This window comes from Capra hircus, chromosome 2, assembly GCF_001704415.2.
Source record: "Capra hircus breed San Clemente chromosome 2, ASM170441v1, whole genome shotgun sequence".
Taxonomy (NCBI): domain Eukaryota; kingdom Metazoa; phylum Chordata; class Mammalia; order Artiodactyla; family Bovidae; genus Capra; species Capra hircus.
The window spans coordinates 74,775,975-74,795,984 of record NC_030809.1 but is presented as its reverse complement, the minus strand read 5'-3'; the positions used below and the strand labels follow the sequence as shown (position 1 = coordinate 74,795,984).

Genomic DNA, 20,010 nt, shown 5'->3' with positions numbered 1-20,010 from the left:
TTTCTGTATAACCTTTAAACAGGCAAATAGTTTCTGCCTTAAAAGGGCATTAGAAATTGTTTTCTTATGATAATGTTTAAAATAGAGAAAATAAGAAAAGACAGAAAGCACATTAACTAGGGTCAAGAGTATCTTTTTTTCTCTTTTCTTTTCTCCATTCTTTTGAGAGTACTCCAAGTATTAAGTTGCGTATGACAGATTTATCTAGTGCTTTGATAGCTGATGAAGGATTATATTTAAAATTTCTATTTGAAGACCACTGATTTTTTTTCCTCATGACATTTTATTTTCTTTCTGATTTTACAAGCAATACATGTTTATTGCAGACAGCTAGAAATAAAAGCATAAAATAAAAATTAACAATCCACCATAATCTTACCCCCCAAAGAATAACCATCATTAATATCTTGATACCTTTTTTTAATAGAGGTATAATTGACCTATCCACTATGTTGGTTCCAATGCACAACATAGTGATTCCATATTTCTGCAATATAATTGACTGTATTTCTCATGCTGTACCTTTCATCCCCATGACTTTTTTTTTTTTTTTTGTAACTGGGAATGTCTTTTTCTTAATCCCCCTTACCTGTTTCACTCATCACCCAAGCCCCCTCTACTCTGGTAACTACTAGTTTGTTCTCTGTAATTCTGTGTCTGTTTCTGTTTTGTTATGTTTGTTAATTTGTTTTGTTTTGTTAGATTCCACTTATAAGTAAAACCATATGGTATTTGTCTTTCTCTGTCAGACTTATTTCACTTCATATAACACCCTCTCAGTTCAGTTCAGTTCAATTGCTCAGTCGTGTCTGACTCTTTGCAACCCCATGAATTGCAGCACGCCAGGCCTCCCTGTCCATCACCAACTCCCGGAGTTTACTCAGATTCATGTCCATCAAGTCGGTGATGCCATCCAGCCATCTCATCCTCTGTCGTCCCCTTCTCTTCCTGCCCCCAATCCCTCCCAGCATCAGAGTCTTTTCCAATGAGTCAACTCTTTGCATGAAGTGGCCAAAGTACTGGAGTTTCAGCTTTAGCATCATTCCTTCCAAAGAACACCCAGGGCTGATCTCCTTCAGAATGGACTGGTTGGATCTCTTTGCAGTCCAAGGGACTCTCAAGAGTCTTCTCCAACACCACAGTTCAAAAGCATCAATTCTTTGGCACTCAGCTTTCTTCACAGTCCAACTCTCACATCCATACATGACTACTGGAAACACCATAGCCTTGACTAGACGGACCTTTGTTGGCAAAGTAATGTCTCTGCTTTTGAATATGCTCTCTAGGTTGGTCATAACTTAATACCCTCTACATTCATCTATATTGTCAGAGATGACGAGATTTCATTCTTTTATGGCTAAGTAGTATTCCAGTGTCTGTCCGTGTTGCTGTTTAGTTGCTCAGTTGTGTCCAACTCTTTGAGACCCCATGGACTATAGCCCTCCAGGCTCCTCTGTCCATAGGATTCTCCAGGCAAGAATACAGGAATGGGTTGCCATCTCCTTCTCCAGTGTGTCTGTATATATATGTGTGTGTGTGTGTATACACACTACATTTTCTTTATTCATCTTATCAGTGGACATTTAGGTTGCTTCCATATCTTGACTGTTGAAATCATAATGCTGAAATGAACTTAGGGATAAATATAAATATATTTTCAAATTAGTTTGTTTTTTAAATTTCTTCAAAAAATATCCAGAAGTGGAACTGCTAAATTGTATCTATTTCTAATTTTTTGAGGAGGTCTATACTGTTTTCCATGGTGGTTAATTACAACAGTACACAAGATATGTTCTCTCTATACCTTTATTGAGAGTTTTTATCATAAATGGCCATTGAATTTTGTCAAAAAGTTCTTTGTTGAGATGATAATATGATTTGTATTCCTGAGTTTGTTAATGTGGTGGATCACATTGATTAATTTGTGGGTGTTGAGCCATCTTTGCATTCCTGGGATAGATCCCAGTTGATCATGATGTATGATCCTTTAAATATATTAATGATTTCAGTTTGCTAATTTTTAAGGATTTTTGCATATCATTTCCTTTTTGTCTGATTTTGGTATCAGTGTGATGCTGGTTTTATAGTATGAGTTCAGAAGCATTTCTTCCTCTGGAGCTTTTTTGAATAGGATGAGAAGTATACCTGTTAATTCTTTAAATGTTGGTAGAATTCACCTCTGAAGCCATCTGGTCTTGGACTTTTGTTTGTTGGGAGTATGTTTTTTTATTACTAATTCAACATCATTACTGTTAATTGTTCTATTCACATTTTTTATTTCTTCCTGATTCCATCTTAGGGATTTCACATTTCTAGGAGTTTGTCCATTTCTTCTAGGTTGTTCAGTTTATTGGCGTATATGTATTCATAATAATCTCTTATGACCCTTTATATTTCTGTGGTGTCAGTTGTAACTTCTTTTTCATTTCTGATGCTACAGATTTGGATTCTCTTTTTTTCTAGTCTATTTTATTTCTTTTTACTCTGATCATTATTACTCTTTTCCTTTTAGTAACATTGGGCTCTGCTTGTTTCTTCCCCATTCCTTTAAGTCAGGTTAGGCTGTTTGAGACTTGTCTTATTTCCCGAGGTAGGCTTTTATCACTGTAAATGTCCCTCTTAGAACTGTTTTGCTGCATCCTGCAGACTTTGGATTGATGTGTTTGTTTTCATTTGTCTCTCGGTATTTTTTTATTTCTTCTTTGATATTTTCTGTAACAATATGGTTGTTTAGAACCATATTGTTTAGCCTCTTTGTGTTAGTGGTTTTTGCTGGGGTTTTTTGTTTGTTTGTTTTTCACCTTGTAGTTAATTTCTAGTCTCTTTGAGTGTGGTCAGAAAAGATCCAGGATAGGATTTTAAGTTTACTGAGGCTTGTCTTGTGGCCTGCTGTGTGATCTATCTTGGAATGTTCCTTGTGTGCTTGAAAATAATGTGCATCCTGCTGCTTTTGGATGGAATGGTCTGTGTGTGTGTGTATGTCTATTAAGTTCATTTCATCTAATGTGTTTTCAAGGCCAATGTTTCCTTATTGATTTTCCATCTGGGTGATCTGACTATGGATGTAAGTGGGGAGTTAAAAGTCTTCTACTGTTTTGTGTTATTGTGTTATTTTTCCCTTATGTTTGTTAATATTTGCTTTTATTATTTAGGTGCTCCTATGTTGGGTATATTTATAGTTATTAGATCTTCTTGTTGGATTGATCCCTTTATCGTTATGTAGTGTCCTTCTCATTTCCATTTGCATGGAACATTTGTTTCCATCCTCTTACTTTTGGTTGGAGTGTGTCTTTAGATCTGAGATGAGTCTTTTGCGGACAACATATGTATGGACCTTGTTTGTTTTATCCATTCAGCCACTCTGTGTCATTTGGAGCATTTAGTCCATTTACATGTACTATGTTCTTATTGCCATTTTGTAAATTGCCTTCAGGTTTTTTTAATTTATTTTTTGTTTCTCTTTTTTTCTTCTTATGACTTGATGATTATCTTTAGTGTTAATATAAATTCCTTTCTCTTGGGTGTGTGTATCTATTATAGATTTTTGGCCTATGGTTACCATGAGGTTTATATATAGCAACCTATATATGTAGGTTCAGTTTGAGTGATTTCCACCACTTGGTCTTCCAGTATACTAATCTGTTCCTCTGTATCATCTAATCTCCTTAGGGGAGTATCATCTAATCTACTTATGGGAGTTCCCTTGTATGTAACCAGTTACTTTTCCCTTGCTGCTTTTAATATTCTCTGTCTTTAATTTTTGCCTAATTACAGTGTGATAAGGAAGCTACAGGGCTTCCCCAGTAGCTCAGCTGGTAAAGAATCCGCCTGCAATGCAGGAGACCCCAGTTTGATTCCTGAGTCAGAAAGATTCCCTGGAGAAGGGATAGGCTACCCACTCCAGTATTCTTGGGCTTCCCTGGTAGCTCAGACAGTAAAGAATCTGCCTCTAATGCAGGAGACCTGGATTGGGAAGATCCCCTGGAGGAGGGCATGGCAACCCACTCCAGTATTCTTGCCTGGAGAATCGCCATGGACAGGGGAGCCTGGCAGGCTACAGTCCATGGAGTTGCAAAGAGTCAGACATGACTGAGTGACCTAGCACGCACAGTGAACTTGTGGACTTCTTTGGGTTGATCTTATTTGGGACTCTTTGTACTTCCTGGGCCTGGATATCTTTTTCCTTTCCAAGGTTAAGGAAGTTTTCTGCTGTTATGTCTTTACATGCATTCTCTGCCCCTTTCTTTTCCTTCTTTGATTTGTATAATGTGAATGTTAGTGTGCTTGATGTTGTCCCAGAGGTCACTTAAATTGTCCTCTTTTTTTGTTTGTTTGTTTCATTTTTATTGGAGTATATAGTTGATTTACAATGGTGTGTTAGTTTCTCCTGTACAGTAAAGAGAATCAGCTATATGTATACATATATCCTCTCTTTTGGGGATGACCTTTAGGTCATCCCTTCCCATTTAGGTCACCATAGAGCACTGAGTAGGGTTCCTTGAACCTCTACAGTATGTTCTCATTAGTTATCTATTTTATATATAGTATCAATAGTGTATATATGTCAATCCCTATCTCCTAATTCCTCCTACACCCCTCCTCCCGCCTTGGTGTCCACACCTTTGTGCTCAGCATCTTTGTCTACATTTCAGTTGGGCAAAATTAATATCTGAACCATTTTTCTAGATTCTACATATATGCATTAATATACAATATTTGTTTTTCTGACTTCACTTTTTTTTTAACTTTTTATTTTGTATTGGGGTATAGCCAATTAACAATACTATGATAGTTTCAGGTGAACAGTGAAAGGACTCAGCCATACATATTCACATATCCATTCTTCTTCAAACTCCCCTCCCATCTAGGCTGCCACATAACATTGAGCAAAGTTGCATGTGCTATACAGTAGGTCCTTATTGGTTATCCTTTTAAATACAGCAGTGTGTATATGTCCATCCTGAACTTTCTAATTATCCCTTCCCCCAACCTTCCCCCGGCAACCATAAGCTCGTTCTCAAAGTCTCTGAGTCTGTTTTTGTTTTGTAAACTGTTCTCATTTTTAATTTTTCTTTTTATGTGTATTAGGTAGGTTAATTATGTTTCCTGATCTTGGAGAAATGGCCTTATGTAGGAGACATCCTGTAGGGCCCAGCGACACACTTGCCTCTGTTCAGCAGAGCAATATGTTCTAGGGATGCCTGCTATACATGAGCTATTGTAGGCCCTCCTGACAGGGCTAACTTCTGTGGGCATGCTGGTGGGCTTGGATGGCCCCCAGCCCAGTTGGTGGCCAAGTGCTGCCTGTGCTGAGGCTTCTGGTTACTGGTGGACAGGACAGGTCTTCCAGAACTGATGCCGACCCACTGTTTGGTGGGACCCAATCCTGGGCCCTCTGTTGGACATGGCCAAATCCTGAGGTAGCTGAGGTGTTTTGAGCAGGGGGTCTACAGCTGCTACTGGCCTGATGGTGGATGGCACTATATCCCCGTTGTGACTGACTGCTTGGCCTGGGGCTTCCCAGGACTAGTGCTAACTGGCTGGTAGGCTAGACCTGGAACTTGCTCCAATAGGCTAGAAGGAGATTTCCAAGATAGTGCTTGCCAGCAGCAGTGTCTTCATGATAGAATGAGCTCCCCAAAATGGATGCTGCTAACATCTGTCCCCAGGGGTAAATCTCAGTTGCCTCCTGCCTCTTTCGGAGGCTCTGCAAGATCAACAAATGAATCTGACCCAGGCTCCTTTCAAATTACTGCTTCTGCCCCAGGTCTCGAGATTTTACATGTTCCCTTTAAGTGGATTCACTGTTTCCTACAGGCCTTCAATTCTCCCAAGTGCCTGCCCCACTGGCCTTCAAAGTCAGACCTTCTAGAGAGTGCTTGTCTTCCTAGTGTAGGGTCCCTAGCCTAGGAAGCCCAATATGGGACTCAGTCCTCTCATTCCTTGGAGGGGATCCCTGCAGTTGTGATTATCCTCTCCTTTGTGGGTTGCCTGCCTGGGGATGTGAATATTGACTCTGCCACATCTCTGCTGCTCCTGCCTGTCTTGTTGTGGTTACTTCTTTATATCTCTGGCTGTAGAATATATTCTATGCTTGCCTTCATGTCATTCTTATCGATAGTTGCTGTGTAAATAGTTCTGATTTTGGTGTGCCCATGGGAGGAGGTAAATTCAAGGTCTTCCTATTCTGTGATCTTGGCCACTCCTCCCAACTTTTTTTTTTTTTTTACTCTTTTTTCTCTGAAGCATTTCTATACAGTTTATTTTAAGCAACTTCCATTCAGATAGTCTATAGAACAACAAATGTCTCCCTGTAAAACAAACTATCTTTTGAAACTACAGTTAAGAAATAGAGCTTTTCTCATTATTTATTTACTATATATTTTTAAAATTTATTTATTTGGCTGTACCAGGTCTTAGTTGTGGCACATGAGATCTTCCTTTTGGCATGTGAGATCTTTTGTGGTGCTAGGGGGATCTAGTTCCCTGACCAGGGTTTTAACTGGGGCCACCTGCATTGGAAGCCCATAGTCTTGAGCCACTGGACCACCAAGGAACTCCCTCATTTTTTTAACATTTTTATTTCATTTACATTTATAATTGAAGAAAGTTTATGAAACTCATTTATTTTAGGTATTGATATCTTCTCTACTTAATATTGGAAGTGGAATTTCCACTTTGGTTTTTGTAACAGAGCAAGCATGATTTGAGCAATTGGGATTAATCAAATCTCTGCTTACAAATTAGAGATTCAGACACCATTATCACTGGGCTTAATGAGTAGGCTTAAGATGGCAACTTGGAAATAAAAACCTTCTTCCTGTTTTCTATACATCATTTAGGAATTTTAGGTTTCTGCGTCAGTTGTAAATTGGGTTATTTGGTGGTTGTCTTATCCTTCTCGTGTTTATCATTAGTACTTATCTCTAACAGAAGAATAAACAAATGTATTTTAAAATATTGATATTTATATTTTTTATTACCATTGATTAACATGAATAGGGGTTAATGTTCAAAGCAAAGCACTTTAAAAATTAATTCTTGGGGTCATTTTAACCCATCTTATGTCAAGATTTGAATAAATCAATGATTTCTTCTATTTTCATAGAATATAAACATACTTTTTTCAATTCTGTTGATTATGAAAAAATTTAAATATCATACAAAAAAAAGGTAGACTAGCCTAATGAACCCCCATATACTTATCACCCAGTTTCAACCATTGTCAATCCATGGCCAGTTTTGTTTTACGCATTACTCTGTTATTCTGAAGCAAATCTCAGCTACCATTTCATCCATAAATACTTTAGTAAAACTACATTTTTAATCTTGCCATCCTCTACAGCAGCAGTTTAATGCAATGAACATTAGTTGTATTTAAAAGGTAGACAATGAACATACTATAGGGATTATTAAAATGGGAAAGAAATAGGCACTCTCCTACAAACTTATGGTATAATGGGTATAGGGGAAGACAAGACAATATTCATTAATTTGGTCTTCCTCAATGATGACAAATGTTGTTAAAGTATTAAGAATCAGATTTTTTTAGTGCCTCATAAAATGAGTATTTTATGTTTCTAACAGTGCTAGTTGATATGAATTATAAAGGAAGTTTTTCATCCTGTAATGCCACTGTGGTGACAATACAGGACTGAGAAATGATGTTAAATATTTTTTTAAGTATTTGCATTTAATTATTTAACTTAATTTCTTGGTAACAGTTTTTTTCTGATGCATACACTAATTCAAAGAATGATTTTAGGTGACATAAACAGGGACTCAATACCTACTAGATATTTTTTTCTTAGCTGCCGTTTGTACTACTAATGAGCTTGAAGGTCCCCGAGGCAATTTCTGCACTGAGGCTGAACTTACAGGAAAGAGCTTTGCTCTAAAAGCATTTCCTTTTGTTATCTCTGAATTCAAAATAGTTACCAGTGGAAACATGGAAGAGTAGTGCAGTAGGCTCTTGGGTCCATGTCAACTGGCCTCTTGAGTACAGGCTCCCTCAACCTCCATAGGAGGTCTGGCGATGAGTGGGGTGAGCAGGAAAAGGCATGTTTCCACCCTGGAACCTGCTCAGGTCGCCTTTTTCTCATCACTGCGCATGTAGTAATTCCTCTAAAATGTTAAAAATGTTTCTTTGTTTAAAAAAACAATGTGTATCAAGTGTATGAAAGAGAAAAGCTGTATGTTCCTTACTTCAATGGTATTGGTTAAAATTCTTTATGTATTGCCACAGTGACCTCTTGTGTTAAAAACATTTATTTCACATTTTTATTAACTCTTGTACAAATAGGTTTCAAACTGAAATTCAGATGGTGAATAAACAGTTCCCATGTGAGCCATTCAAATTTTTGGAGCCAACTCTAAGACTAGAATATTGTGAAGCATTGGCTATGCTGAGGGAAGCTGGAATTGAAATGGGAGATGAAGAAGATCTAAGGTTTGTTTGTATTTGTGATTTTTCAAACTTAAGTAATTAGATTTAAGATATGAAAGAATGAATATATTGATGAATGTTTTTCACCTACTTGGTAAACTTAAGTTTTATTAACTTTAGTATGATGCTGTTTTGTTCAATGTGTGATCTGAAATAAACTGTTATGTTTAATGTGGTTTGCCAACGTTAATATTTTTGTATGTTAAGGTGTGAAACTTTTAACAATCTCTAAAAGTTATGCAAGTCTCTGTTCTCTATTTGATATACTATATTTTATTATCTAAATTCAGATCAAATAATTTATAATTTTGGAATGATAGTTTAATAAAGATTAGAGATTTCTACTTATATTTTATTCAGGGATTCTTAAGTTAAAATACTTTAAGACAACACAATGATTCATAATTGATATTGGAAGGAAGAGAGGATTGTTATTAATTTTTTAGGTTTTTTTTTTAACATATTTCACTCAAAACCCTCATTTACTTTTATTTGTTTAACAAATATATATATGTGTGTGTATATGTATATACACACACATATGTATATTGTTTTAATCATCCTCTACATTGCTAGATGACAATTTAAGGAAAACCATAAATTCTATAATTTGGATGATAATTTTGTATGTATTTTGGAAATTTTTCTTGAATAGAACTTAAATTGGTTTATATATACACTGTTATATTTTACTTTGAAATACTGATTTTTCTTTTATAAACCTTTAATAAAGAGTAACAAAAAAGAAAAACCATTTTGCCATGCTACTACTGCTGCTAAATCGCTTCAGTCGTGTCCAACTCTGTGTGACCCCAGAGACGGTAGCCCACCAGGCTCCCCCGTCCCTGGGATTCTCCAGGCAAGAACACTGGAGTGGGTTGCCATTTCCTTCTCCAGTGCATGAAAGTGAAAAGTGAAAGTGAAGTCGCTCAGTCGTGTCCAACTCCTAGCAACCTCATGGACTGCAGCCTACCAGGCTCCTCCGTCCATGGGATTTTCCAGGCAAAGAGTACTAGAGTGGGGTGCCATTGCCTTCTCCACATTTTGCCATAGAACTATTTTAATGGCAAGAGTAGTCTATGTTGGTGTAGTAGACTTTCATTATATGTAATTGTAGGAAACTACTTCATCCATGTTATTTCTGAATCAGTGAATTGCTAAATTCTATTTATACTTTTATTTAAATATTATTGAGTAGCACCGACTAACTGTCCCAGGTATACCCATGAATGGTTTCCAGTAGTAGTTGCCTTTTTTAAAAGGAGCAGAATAGACAGCTGTGTGTTTTGGCTAAATTTTTTTATCCTCTGAGAACTTCAAATAGAAGAGGTTCCTTGTAAACTTAAAACTCTTTTAAGTTGCTGTTTGATCTTCAGACACCTGGTTTCATGTTTCTTTTGCAGTACACCAAATGAAAAACTGTTGGGTCGTTTGGTAAAGGAAAAGGTAGGACTCTTATGCATGCCGGATTTCTTTTTCTAAATCTGAAACATATCTAAATTGTCAGATTAGTTAGAGAGGACCTCAAGGTGATTGAAATTATTTAGAAATGGTCTTCCCTGACTACCCTTGCTGACTCGTGGGACTAGAGGGTGAATGAATTTTTTTTCTACCTTTTACATGAAGGCTACTTTCCTATCTTATTTTTCTATAAAACTCCAAAGAGAAAAGCTAAACTTGGTGTAATCTTTAAAGAAATTAAGAGAATTGTGTAATTGAATAAAAACAGTCCTTGAGCTCCTCCTGCTGGTTGCACTCAAAATGGTTCAACTGACTGGGGAACAAGTCTGTGAAACTGCACAGTACTGAGTTCACACCTTTAAAACACTATTTCGGCGGAGCCAGTTTCAGCACTGTTAACATTCCCTCTACACGCCAATTTTAGGAAAAATGTTTAACATCAAAACAGTTAAAACATGACTGTTTCTTTTTAATTAAATGTAGGTCACATAGTAAATATTCTTTGTAACAAAGATATCATAATTTCATGTTAATGTTATTCATTTAAATTGTTTTCATTTGAGAAAAACTACTAAATTTATTTTAGATATCTTAGTGAAAGTGTAAATCATTGGGGAAATAATCAAGGTTTTTTGAAGATAAAAGACGTCAGTTTTTCCCAAAATAATTTATAGATTTAATGTAGTTTTTGTAAAACCCAACGCGATTTAGAGTAATTTAACAAAAACAGTTTTAAAATATATCTAGAAAATTAAATGAGCTAGAATTGCGATGGAAGAAGGTGAAAATAAGTTTATCACAGCATAGTTTTCAGCAGAGGAGAAATTGAGAAGAGAGTACATGTCCAAAAAGAGAAAAAGAAAAATGCTTATGTGAACTATGATTGAATAGTCCACAGCTCCTAAAAATTAAATATATTGGAAGAATATATAACATCATGGCAAAATACTGTAGGACACAGCTGTAGGAAGCAGAACAGTTATTGTATATAGAGTGTAATTACAGTAATTTTGAAGAACAAAACTTACGTATAGAAAAAAGACAATTACCAAATGGTAGCCTTCTTTTTACTGTCATTAAATGTCTTAAAAAATCTATTTTAATCATATTTATTCTTTTTATAGTATGATACCGATTTTTATATTCTTGATAAATATCCATTGGCTGTAAGACCTTTCTATACCATGCCTGACCCGCGAAATCCTGTAAGTAATTTGATTTTAAAAACCTGTTTGGGGGAAGAGGGAAAACTTTATTGTCACTGTGTCACATTATACAGTGGAAGTAATGGTTTTCATTAATAACTTGCAGTTTTAAAAGACACATTACTATATGTATTACTACTAGTTTCTGTCAATTCAGGTCAAAGTGACATTGTAAAATTAGAATATTCTAGCAAATTAGTCCCCCAAACCTGTATTAAAAATAATTTTCATGTATAATTTTTAAAGATATATGAAGAAGAAATACTATATAAACAACAAATAGTATTAATAGACTTGAAGACTTTATCAAATCATTTTATCATTGATCTTGAACTAAGAACTCACATTCTATCCTGGTGAAAGTGAAGTAGCTCAGTCATGTCTGACTCTTTGCTACCCCGTGGATTGTAGCCTGCCAGGCTCCTCCCTCCATGGGATTCTCCAGGCAAGAATACTGGAGTGGGTTGCCATTTCCTTCTCCAGGGGATCTTCCCAACCCAGGGATCGAACCTGGGTCTCCCGCATTGCAGGCAGACACTATCCTGGTAGTCAATCTAAATAATGTTTTGTGGCCTTTCACTGGTTTTCCTTTGCATTGGTTCCCCAACTTTAGTGAGTATCAGAATCACTCGGAGGGCCTTTAAAACACAGACTGGGGCTTCCCTGGTGGCTCAGTGTAAGGAATCCACCTGCCAATGCAAGAGACACAGGTTCAATCCCTCATCTGGGAATGTCCCATGTGTACAAGCCTGTGCACCAGAGCCTGGGAGCCACAATTATTGAGCACATGTACAAGAACTTGTGAAGCCCGTGTTTTCACAACAAGAAAAGCCGCTTCAATGAGAAGCCCGCACACCACGACTCAAGAGTAGCCCCCGCTCACCACAACTGGAGAAAAGCCCTTGTAGCAACGAAAACCCAGCACAGCCAAAAATAAATAAATAATTTTTTAAAAAAACTTTTTTTCTAGGTGGGGCTTGATAATTTATATTTCTCATAAGGTAATAGTGAACCATTGGTTAACTGAAAGATAGGGAAAATAAGTTAAAACCTGATAATGAATTGAGCTATGGTAAAATTGATGTTCCGTTCACTTTCCTTAAAATTATAACTTTTGAAAATTAAAAAGACTAACACCTGTTGATAATTTGAAGTTCCAAAAATGATCCCAAAATCATATCACACTTAAAAACATTTCAGATGATAAAGTGAAATAAGAATCAGCACTACGGGGACTTCCCTGGCAGTGTAGTGGCCAAGACTTTGCTCCCAATGCAGGGGTCTTGGGTTCAATCCCTGGTCAGGAAACAAGATCCCACATGCTGCAGCTGAGACCTGGCACAGCCAGATAATTTTTTTAAAGAAAGAATCAACACTATGCTACTGCTTAAAAGAAGATGTATTGTTCTGATTTGTTTTTGCAAGGTGTGGGAGAAGGGAAGCATAAAATCTGATAGAAGTAAAGAAGAAGTTATTTCAACCCTCACTAGTTTAATCCCATTTTAGAAAAGCAAATCATGTTTATTGGAGCAGGTTGTATAATTAATTGTAGGAAAGAAATGATATTGTTCTTTATGCAACAAAGAGTGTTTTTCCACATATGTATAATAGAAATAGGGTGATAGCCTGTTGAGTGGTATTTTTGTTTGTTTTTCCTACAGAAACAATCCAACTCTTATGATATGTTCATGAGAGGAGAAGAAATACTGTCAGGAGCTCAAAGAATACATGACCCTCAGCTGCTAACAGAGAGAGCCTTACATCATGGAATTGGTAAACAATTTCAGTATATTGAGGAGGGTCATGTATATTCTGAAAGCAATACGTTTTAAAACCCTTTAAAGACTTTTCAGAAACACAGTCATTTGTTTTAATTTTCATTGCACGGTAACTGCTTTTGCAATTTTTTTAAGCTAAATAAGAGGATAAATTACGTTTTTTTAAATTTTATTTTATGTTTGTTTTGTAGATTTGGAGAAAATTAAGGCATACATTGATTCCTTCCGCTTTGGAGCCCCTCCTCATGCTGGTGGAGGCATTGGTAATATTCCTTTATATGATGACAATATTTCCAACCCAAATTTCATTTGGCAGAGTGTTTCTTCAGTTCTAAATGTCCTCAGTATTAGACTCCAAAAAGTAAATTTTGTATTTTGTTATTACTTACAAATTATAAGTGCCAAATATAATACAAATTTGAATTGAAAGAACTTTTAAGTGAGTTATGACTGAATGAAATTTTTGAGTATCCTCTTTTTTCTCTGTATTCATGAGTTCATTCCGATTAGTCCAAATTAAAGCTGTCCCTCAAGTCAGCTCAGATGGCTGCTAAATGTTTTTGTTGAAAACATTTCATTGGCTTTTAGAACCATTTCTAGAGTATGTGAAAGATACTGCTCTGTGATTTAAAACGAGTAAATATTTAACTTAACTTTGGGATGTTTGTATCAAAAATTCTTAAAAAGAATTCTGGGGCTTCCCTTGTGTCTCAGCGGTAAAGAATCCACCTGCCAATGCAGGAGATGCAGGTTCGATCCCTGGTCCAGGAGTATCCCACATGCCCTGGAGCAACTAAGCTCTTGCGCCACAACTATTGAGCCTATGCTAAAAAGAATTCTGAATTTATAGTTTTGTTGAAGGTTTGGTTGTTTGTTTCGGGTTTTTTAGTGAACAGGTAATATACAAATTTCAAATTCATAGCAAATAGAATAGTGTACATTCACCTCCCTACAGAAAACTATTGTTCCTAGTTTTCTCTTTACCTCCACAAAGATAATCTTTGCATATGCAAAAGTATATAAAATATATTTTTTACACAAATTGTAGTGTGCTGTATAAATCATTCAGTACCTTGCATTTTCGCTTAGTGTATTTTGTAAGTTGTTTCTTATCAACACTTAAAAAACTTTTTATTTTTTTTTAATCACTACATAGAATCCATTGAAAGAATTCATGGTAATCTTGGTAACCAGGTTCTATCAATAGGAACCTGGTTAAATATAATAGTAGGCTTATATTATATTTTTGAAAATACAATAGTAGGCTTATGAAAATAAATAGTAGGCTTATATTTTTGTTTGCTTAAATCTTAAGTTTTAGATATTTACATAGATTTGTGGTTCACATTTCACAGAATCATACAGCTTAAGGATATCTCATTTATCCTTCCCACATATAGCATCACCTGTTTCTGAATCAGACCTGGAATGTTCCATTTTAAACTCATTTAAAATAATAGAAGTCATTTCCTTTCTAACAAGGAAAAGCATTTTGTTGATTAGTGATGTTATTTTGGTAGTTTTCAATAAGTATGACCCTGAATGATTAATTCTGAAAATGAATTAATGATTATTTTGTTTTCTCCAGGGTTGGAACGAGTGACTATGCTGTTTTTGGGCTTGCACAATGTTCGTCAAACCTCAATGTTTCCCCGTGATCCCAAAAGACTTACTCCTTAAAGAAAATGTTTTTTTAATTCTTTCCAGTAACCTGCTATTAATCAGGCTGTACCTTAGGTACTTAAAATATGCAATAAAATAAATGTCTTATCCAAAGTGCCACTTTTGGACTAATTCAGTGTACGTTACTTTAAAAGAGAAAATTTTTATAACTTTGAACATGCTTCAGTAGGAAATGGTTAAACATTTTAATGAAAAATTAATATTATTATGTTAAAAGTTCATTTTGCATTACTACAATAAATGTTAAACAACAATTTTAAACAGTTAATAATGTGTAAATTTTTTTTTCTATATTATAGTGGCTATAATATTAATGTCTTAAATTTTCAATATTTGGTCTTTTTTTTTAACTCTGACATTGAGGTAAGAACAATTTTAGGAAAGTATTGAGGTTTTAATGAATGTATAATTGGCATATCATGGAAAATTAGGCAGAAAATATCAATCCTTAATAATTGTGCCTGTAAATCATGTAAAGCAGGGGAGAATACTGGTTAGAAATGATACAACATAATATTATATTAAATTGTTAACTAATTAAACTTGAATTTCAATAAAATTTTAAAGCTAATTATGGATGTTTCTATGTAACTTCATGGCAGTATGATTTTATAGCTGATTCTTGGCATTTATAATTTGGAGGGGGAGTAGACAACCAGTTTATGTAAATACCTAAAAGCAAATGAAGACTGATATATTCATAGCATATATTAATCAAGAGATAAATTCAGATGAGTGTAAGGATACAGTTCTTAAAGCTGAAGACTTAGGTTGCCTAATAGTTTATTTCATATAGATTTAAAAATATTAAAGAATTTTCTGTTTTTATTTTTAACTGGTAGGCATTTAGTGAATGTCACTAAAATGCACTCCCATTCCCTCCCAAAAAGAATTACAGTTAAATACACTTTTCCTCTAGATTATTAAATATATCTATGCTAATGTTATTTTTATGGTGAACCACACATAATGCTTATGAACAAAACAATTTAATGCAGTTATTTTCCTACAGGAAAAAAAAAATACAGAAAAGTAAGAAGGTCAGAAAGGTAGGATATTACCTCTGGTTCATAAGCATCTGCCCATTATTTTTTAAAGTTAATTTATTTCACCATCCTAGATTATGAGTTCTTTGAGAGTAGAGACTCAATTTTAAATCTGTCTTCCATAACCCACCAAAGTATTTCCAGATAACTTTTGTTAGACACCCCAGAAGTGTTAAATACATTTAAGCCACACCAAGACCTATTTTTTTCTGTATTGTATAATCCCCAAACCCAAAAATAGTATAATAATAGCCTTAGAGCTATTCTTCTCAAGTGCATAGAATTACAGCTCTTTCAAAATAAATTGTTTATAAAGTCTAAAGAATGATGTAATTTTTTGTTTGTTTTTTAATGAAGTATTTCAGACATGTCAACCAGATTAGAGCATAATAAAAAAGGACATCCCTGCGCTTGCTACCAAGCTTTGGCAAATCTTAACACTATCATATTTGCTTCAGATGTTTATTTTCTTTTTTAGGGAAAAAGTAGTAGATACAGTTAAGGCTTCCCATTTAACCACCCTGATCCTATTCCTTCCTACCCTAGTGGTAACTACTATATAAATTCTGTGTTTTTTTAATTCCTTTCCATGCTTTTATATTGTACCTAAATACTTGTTTCTATGAACATTGTCTAGTACTATTTTACAGATTTATTTGATATGTATATTCTGGGATTTTGATGGAATTACCTTGAATTTATGAAAAAATTTGAAATTTTCAATCTCTTCAGTCTACTAGTTAGTGAACATGGTATATCCCTTCCTTTTTTGGTATGTTTTCCCTAATCGTGATAAAATATATTGGTGTTCTTTAATATCTTTCGAAATTACTTTTTAAGGAATTCCCTGGCAGTTCAGTGTTTAGGACTCCTTACTCTCACTGCCGAAGGCCTTGGTTTGATCCCTGTTTAGGAACTAAAATAACACCAGCTAAACAGTGCAACCAAAAATAAATTAATTAAATAAAGTAAATAAAATTACTTTTTAATTTTTCATTTATGCTAAAAAACCTTACCATTTTTTTTCTGCTGGAAACAAGACTTTTAAGTATGGATTCTGTGGCTATTCCACCTGGATTAGAATTCTCATGTTGCTGTTTATCAGCTATGTAACCTTGGGTAACTTGCTTCAACTTTCCTCATTTTCATAATCCTGTTTCATGGGACTATTGTGGGGATTAAAAAGCATGAACCCCTAAGAACAACACAGAGAATAGTGTCAGGCAGATAAAAAAAATTTGATCTCCTCCTGTCTAATTTTCATGTCATATTTACTTATTAGTCAAGCTCTTCAGTGGAATGTTGAATAAAAGCAGTAATGGGAGCATGCTTTTGTTTCTGAATTAATTTTAAACACTCCTATAGGCTCAAGATTAAGTGATAGTTTCTGTAGGTTTTTGATAATTGCCCTTTAACAGGTTAATGAGGAGTCCATTTGTTAAGAGTTCCTGTTAAGAATATGTAACCTGTTGAATATGTCAAATACTTTTTCTGTATTTGCTGCAATTTTTTTTCCTTTAGTTTTGAATATGACAGATGATAGTAACAGAAATTCCTGATATTTTTCTGAAATAAATACTGCCTGAATATGGTGTATTATTAATATTTTATGTATGTACTACTGAATTCAACTTGCTAATATATACAACAAAATTTGTTCATCTTAAGTGTATAATTTGATGTATTTTGGTTATTTTATATGGTTAGGTAATCTCCACCTTAACTACAGAACATTTCCATTGCCCTAGAAAGCTCCACAGTGCATTAATAGTTGCCATCTCCGGCAACGAAGATCTTTTCTAGAGTTTCATATAAATGGAACAATATATAGTCTTTTGTGTTTGACTTCTTTCCTTAAGCATGATGTTTTGAGATTCATCATGGTGTTGCATATATTAATAGCATATTTATTAGTATTGATCAGTAGTATTCCACAGAATGGATATACAATAATTTGCTTATCTCTTCACCAGTTGATATACATATAAGTAGCATTCAGTTTTTAGTCTGTAGTGAATAATGGTGCTAGGAACATTTGATGGAAAGTCCCTGCAGGCATGTTTTTATTTCTTTTAGGTAGATAGCTAGTAGTGAAATGTCTGGGAACTATGAGAAGTGTATATTTAACTTTAGGAAATACTGCCATTTGTTTTTTCCAGAGTTGCTATTATCACCTTGCATTTCTACCAACAATTAGTGAGAGTTTAAGCTGCTCCACATCATCACCAACACTTAAAAATGTCAGCCTTTTTAATTTAAGCTACTCTCATGGTTGTGGCTTTAATTTGTAGCCATGAAATTAAAAGACGCTTACTCCTTGGAAGAAAAGTTATGACCAACCTAGATAGCATAGTGAAAAACAGAGACATTACTTTGCTGACAAAGGTCTATCTACTCAAGGCTACGGTTTTTCCAGTGGTCATGTATGGATGCGAGAGTTGGACTGTGAAGAAAGCTGAGCACCGAAGAATTGATGCTTTTGAACTGTGGTGTTGGAGAAGACTCTTGAGAGTCCCTTGGACTGCAAGGAGATCCAACCAGTCCATTCAAAAGGAGATCAGCCCTGGGTGTTCTTTGGAAGGAATGATGCTAAAGCTGAAACTCCAGTACTTTGGCCACCTCATGCGAAGAGTTGACTCATTGGAAAAGACTCTGATGCTGGGAGGTATTGGGGGCAGGGGACAACAGAGGATGAGATGGCTGGATGGCATCACGGACTCGATGGACGTGAGTCTGAGTGAACTCCAGGAGATGGTGATGGACAGGGAGGCCTGGTGTGCTGCGATTCACGGGGTCGCAAAGAGTCGACACGACTGAGCAACTGGACTGAATTGAATGATTAGTATTAATGATGCTAAGCATCTTTCCATGTGCTTATTGGCCATTTGTATTAATATATCTTCTTTGGTGAAGTGCCTTCCTATCTCTTGCTCATTTTTTTAAATTGGTTGATTGTCTTCTACTTGATAAGGGCTTTTTATGTATTCTGAATATGAACGTATGTCAGATACATTTGGCAAGTGACTTCTCTCAGTCTGTGGCTTGCCTTTTGTTTTCCTTACTTGCCTTTCAAAGAGCAGAAGTTTTTGATTTTATGGTTGTGCTTCTGTGGTCTGTTTTAAGAAATCGCTGCTTAATCCAATGTCACAAGTATTTTTTGTTCTCTTGTACAGTTTTAGTAATTTGATCTCTTAGATTTAGATCCATGATCCATTTCAAGTTAATTTTTGTCTATGGTATTTATGGTATTTGTAATGGTCAAGGTTTACACACACACACACACACACACACACACACACACACACACACCCATGTAGTTGATCCATACCATTTGTTGAAAATACTTTCCTTTCCCTGTTGAATTAACTTGGCGCCTTTGTGGAAAAGAGTTAAGCATATAAATATGGGTCTGTTTCTAAACTCTGTTGTATTCCATCGATCTAAATGTCTGTTCTTACATCAATATCACAATGTCTTGATTTTCACAGTTTTAAGTAAATCTTGAAATCAGAAAGGTTAAGTCCCCTAGTTTTGTTCCTCTTTTCAGGATTATTTTAATTATTCTAAGTCCTGTGTTTTTCCATTTAAATTTTTATATCATCAATTTTTTTTTTTTTTTTAGTTGTCAGTGTACTAGTTTTGTGTACTAATTCATCATATCTTTCTGTAAATCTAACCATGTACTTTTGGAAAGAATGTGTTAGGTATCTACACTTTTAAAATTGTTATGTCTTCCTAATTAATTGACTGTTTTATAAAATGCCACTTTATTACTCCAGTAATGCTCTCTTTTGAAATCAGTGTTATCTGATATTAATATAGCCATTCCCAATCTTCCTGTGGCTATCATTTGCATATATTTCTTTATAACTTACCTTCAGCCCACCTTTGTCTTTACATTTAATGAGTTTCTTATAGATAGTGTATAGTTGGATCTTGTTTATCCATTCTTAGTCTCTACATTTACACTCATAGTTGCTAACTTTATATAAAGATTTTGTATCTATGTTTATAGCCACTATTTTCTTTTCATGTTCTCTTTCAGTTTAGATATCTATGGCATATCAGGTTCTGTTTTTTGAAACAATTTAAGAGTGAGTTGTTTTTCTTTCATTTTTTGGCCATGCCATGTGGCTTGTGGGATTTTAGTTCCCCCACTGGGAATCAAACCCTGACCCCCTAAACCGGAAATGGAGAGTCCTAACCAATGGACTGCCAGGGAATTCCTGAGAGTTTTCTATTTAATGGGATAAGGTTCCCAGTATTCTCATATTTTTTTAAAAAATTAGTCTCATCTTTGTGTGCATTTTCTAACTTTTTAAAACTTCTTTTACTAGACAGATTTTAAATCTCTTAGCTAATATTTTTTAGCATTTGATGATATTAATCCT

The 20,010-nt window shown here is 35.0% G+C and overlaps 1 protein-coding gene across 1 annotated transcript in view; it reads left to right on the top strand.

Annotated features, from left to right (window-relative positions):
* The window catches only part of DARS (aspartyl-tRNA synthetase), a 65,141-nt gene extending 49,997 nt beyond the window's left edge, over positions 1-15,144 (top strand). Inside the window, exons 11-16 of the mRNA XM_005676187.3 lie at positions 8,303-8,449; positions 9,850-9,892; positions 11,032-11,112; positions 12,774-12,885; positions 13,082-13,153; positions 14,479-15,144. Coding sequence (XP_005676244.2) covers positions 8,303-8,449; positions 9,850-9,892; positions 11,032-11,112; positions 12,774-12,885; positions 13,082-13,153; positions 14,479-14,570 — 547 coding nt within the window. The 3' untranslated portion in view covers positions 14,571-15,144. The remainder of the gene's footprint in view (positions 1-8,302; positions 8,450-9,849; positions 9,893-11,031; positions 11,113-12,773; positions 12,886-13,081; positions 13,154-14,478) is intronic.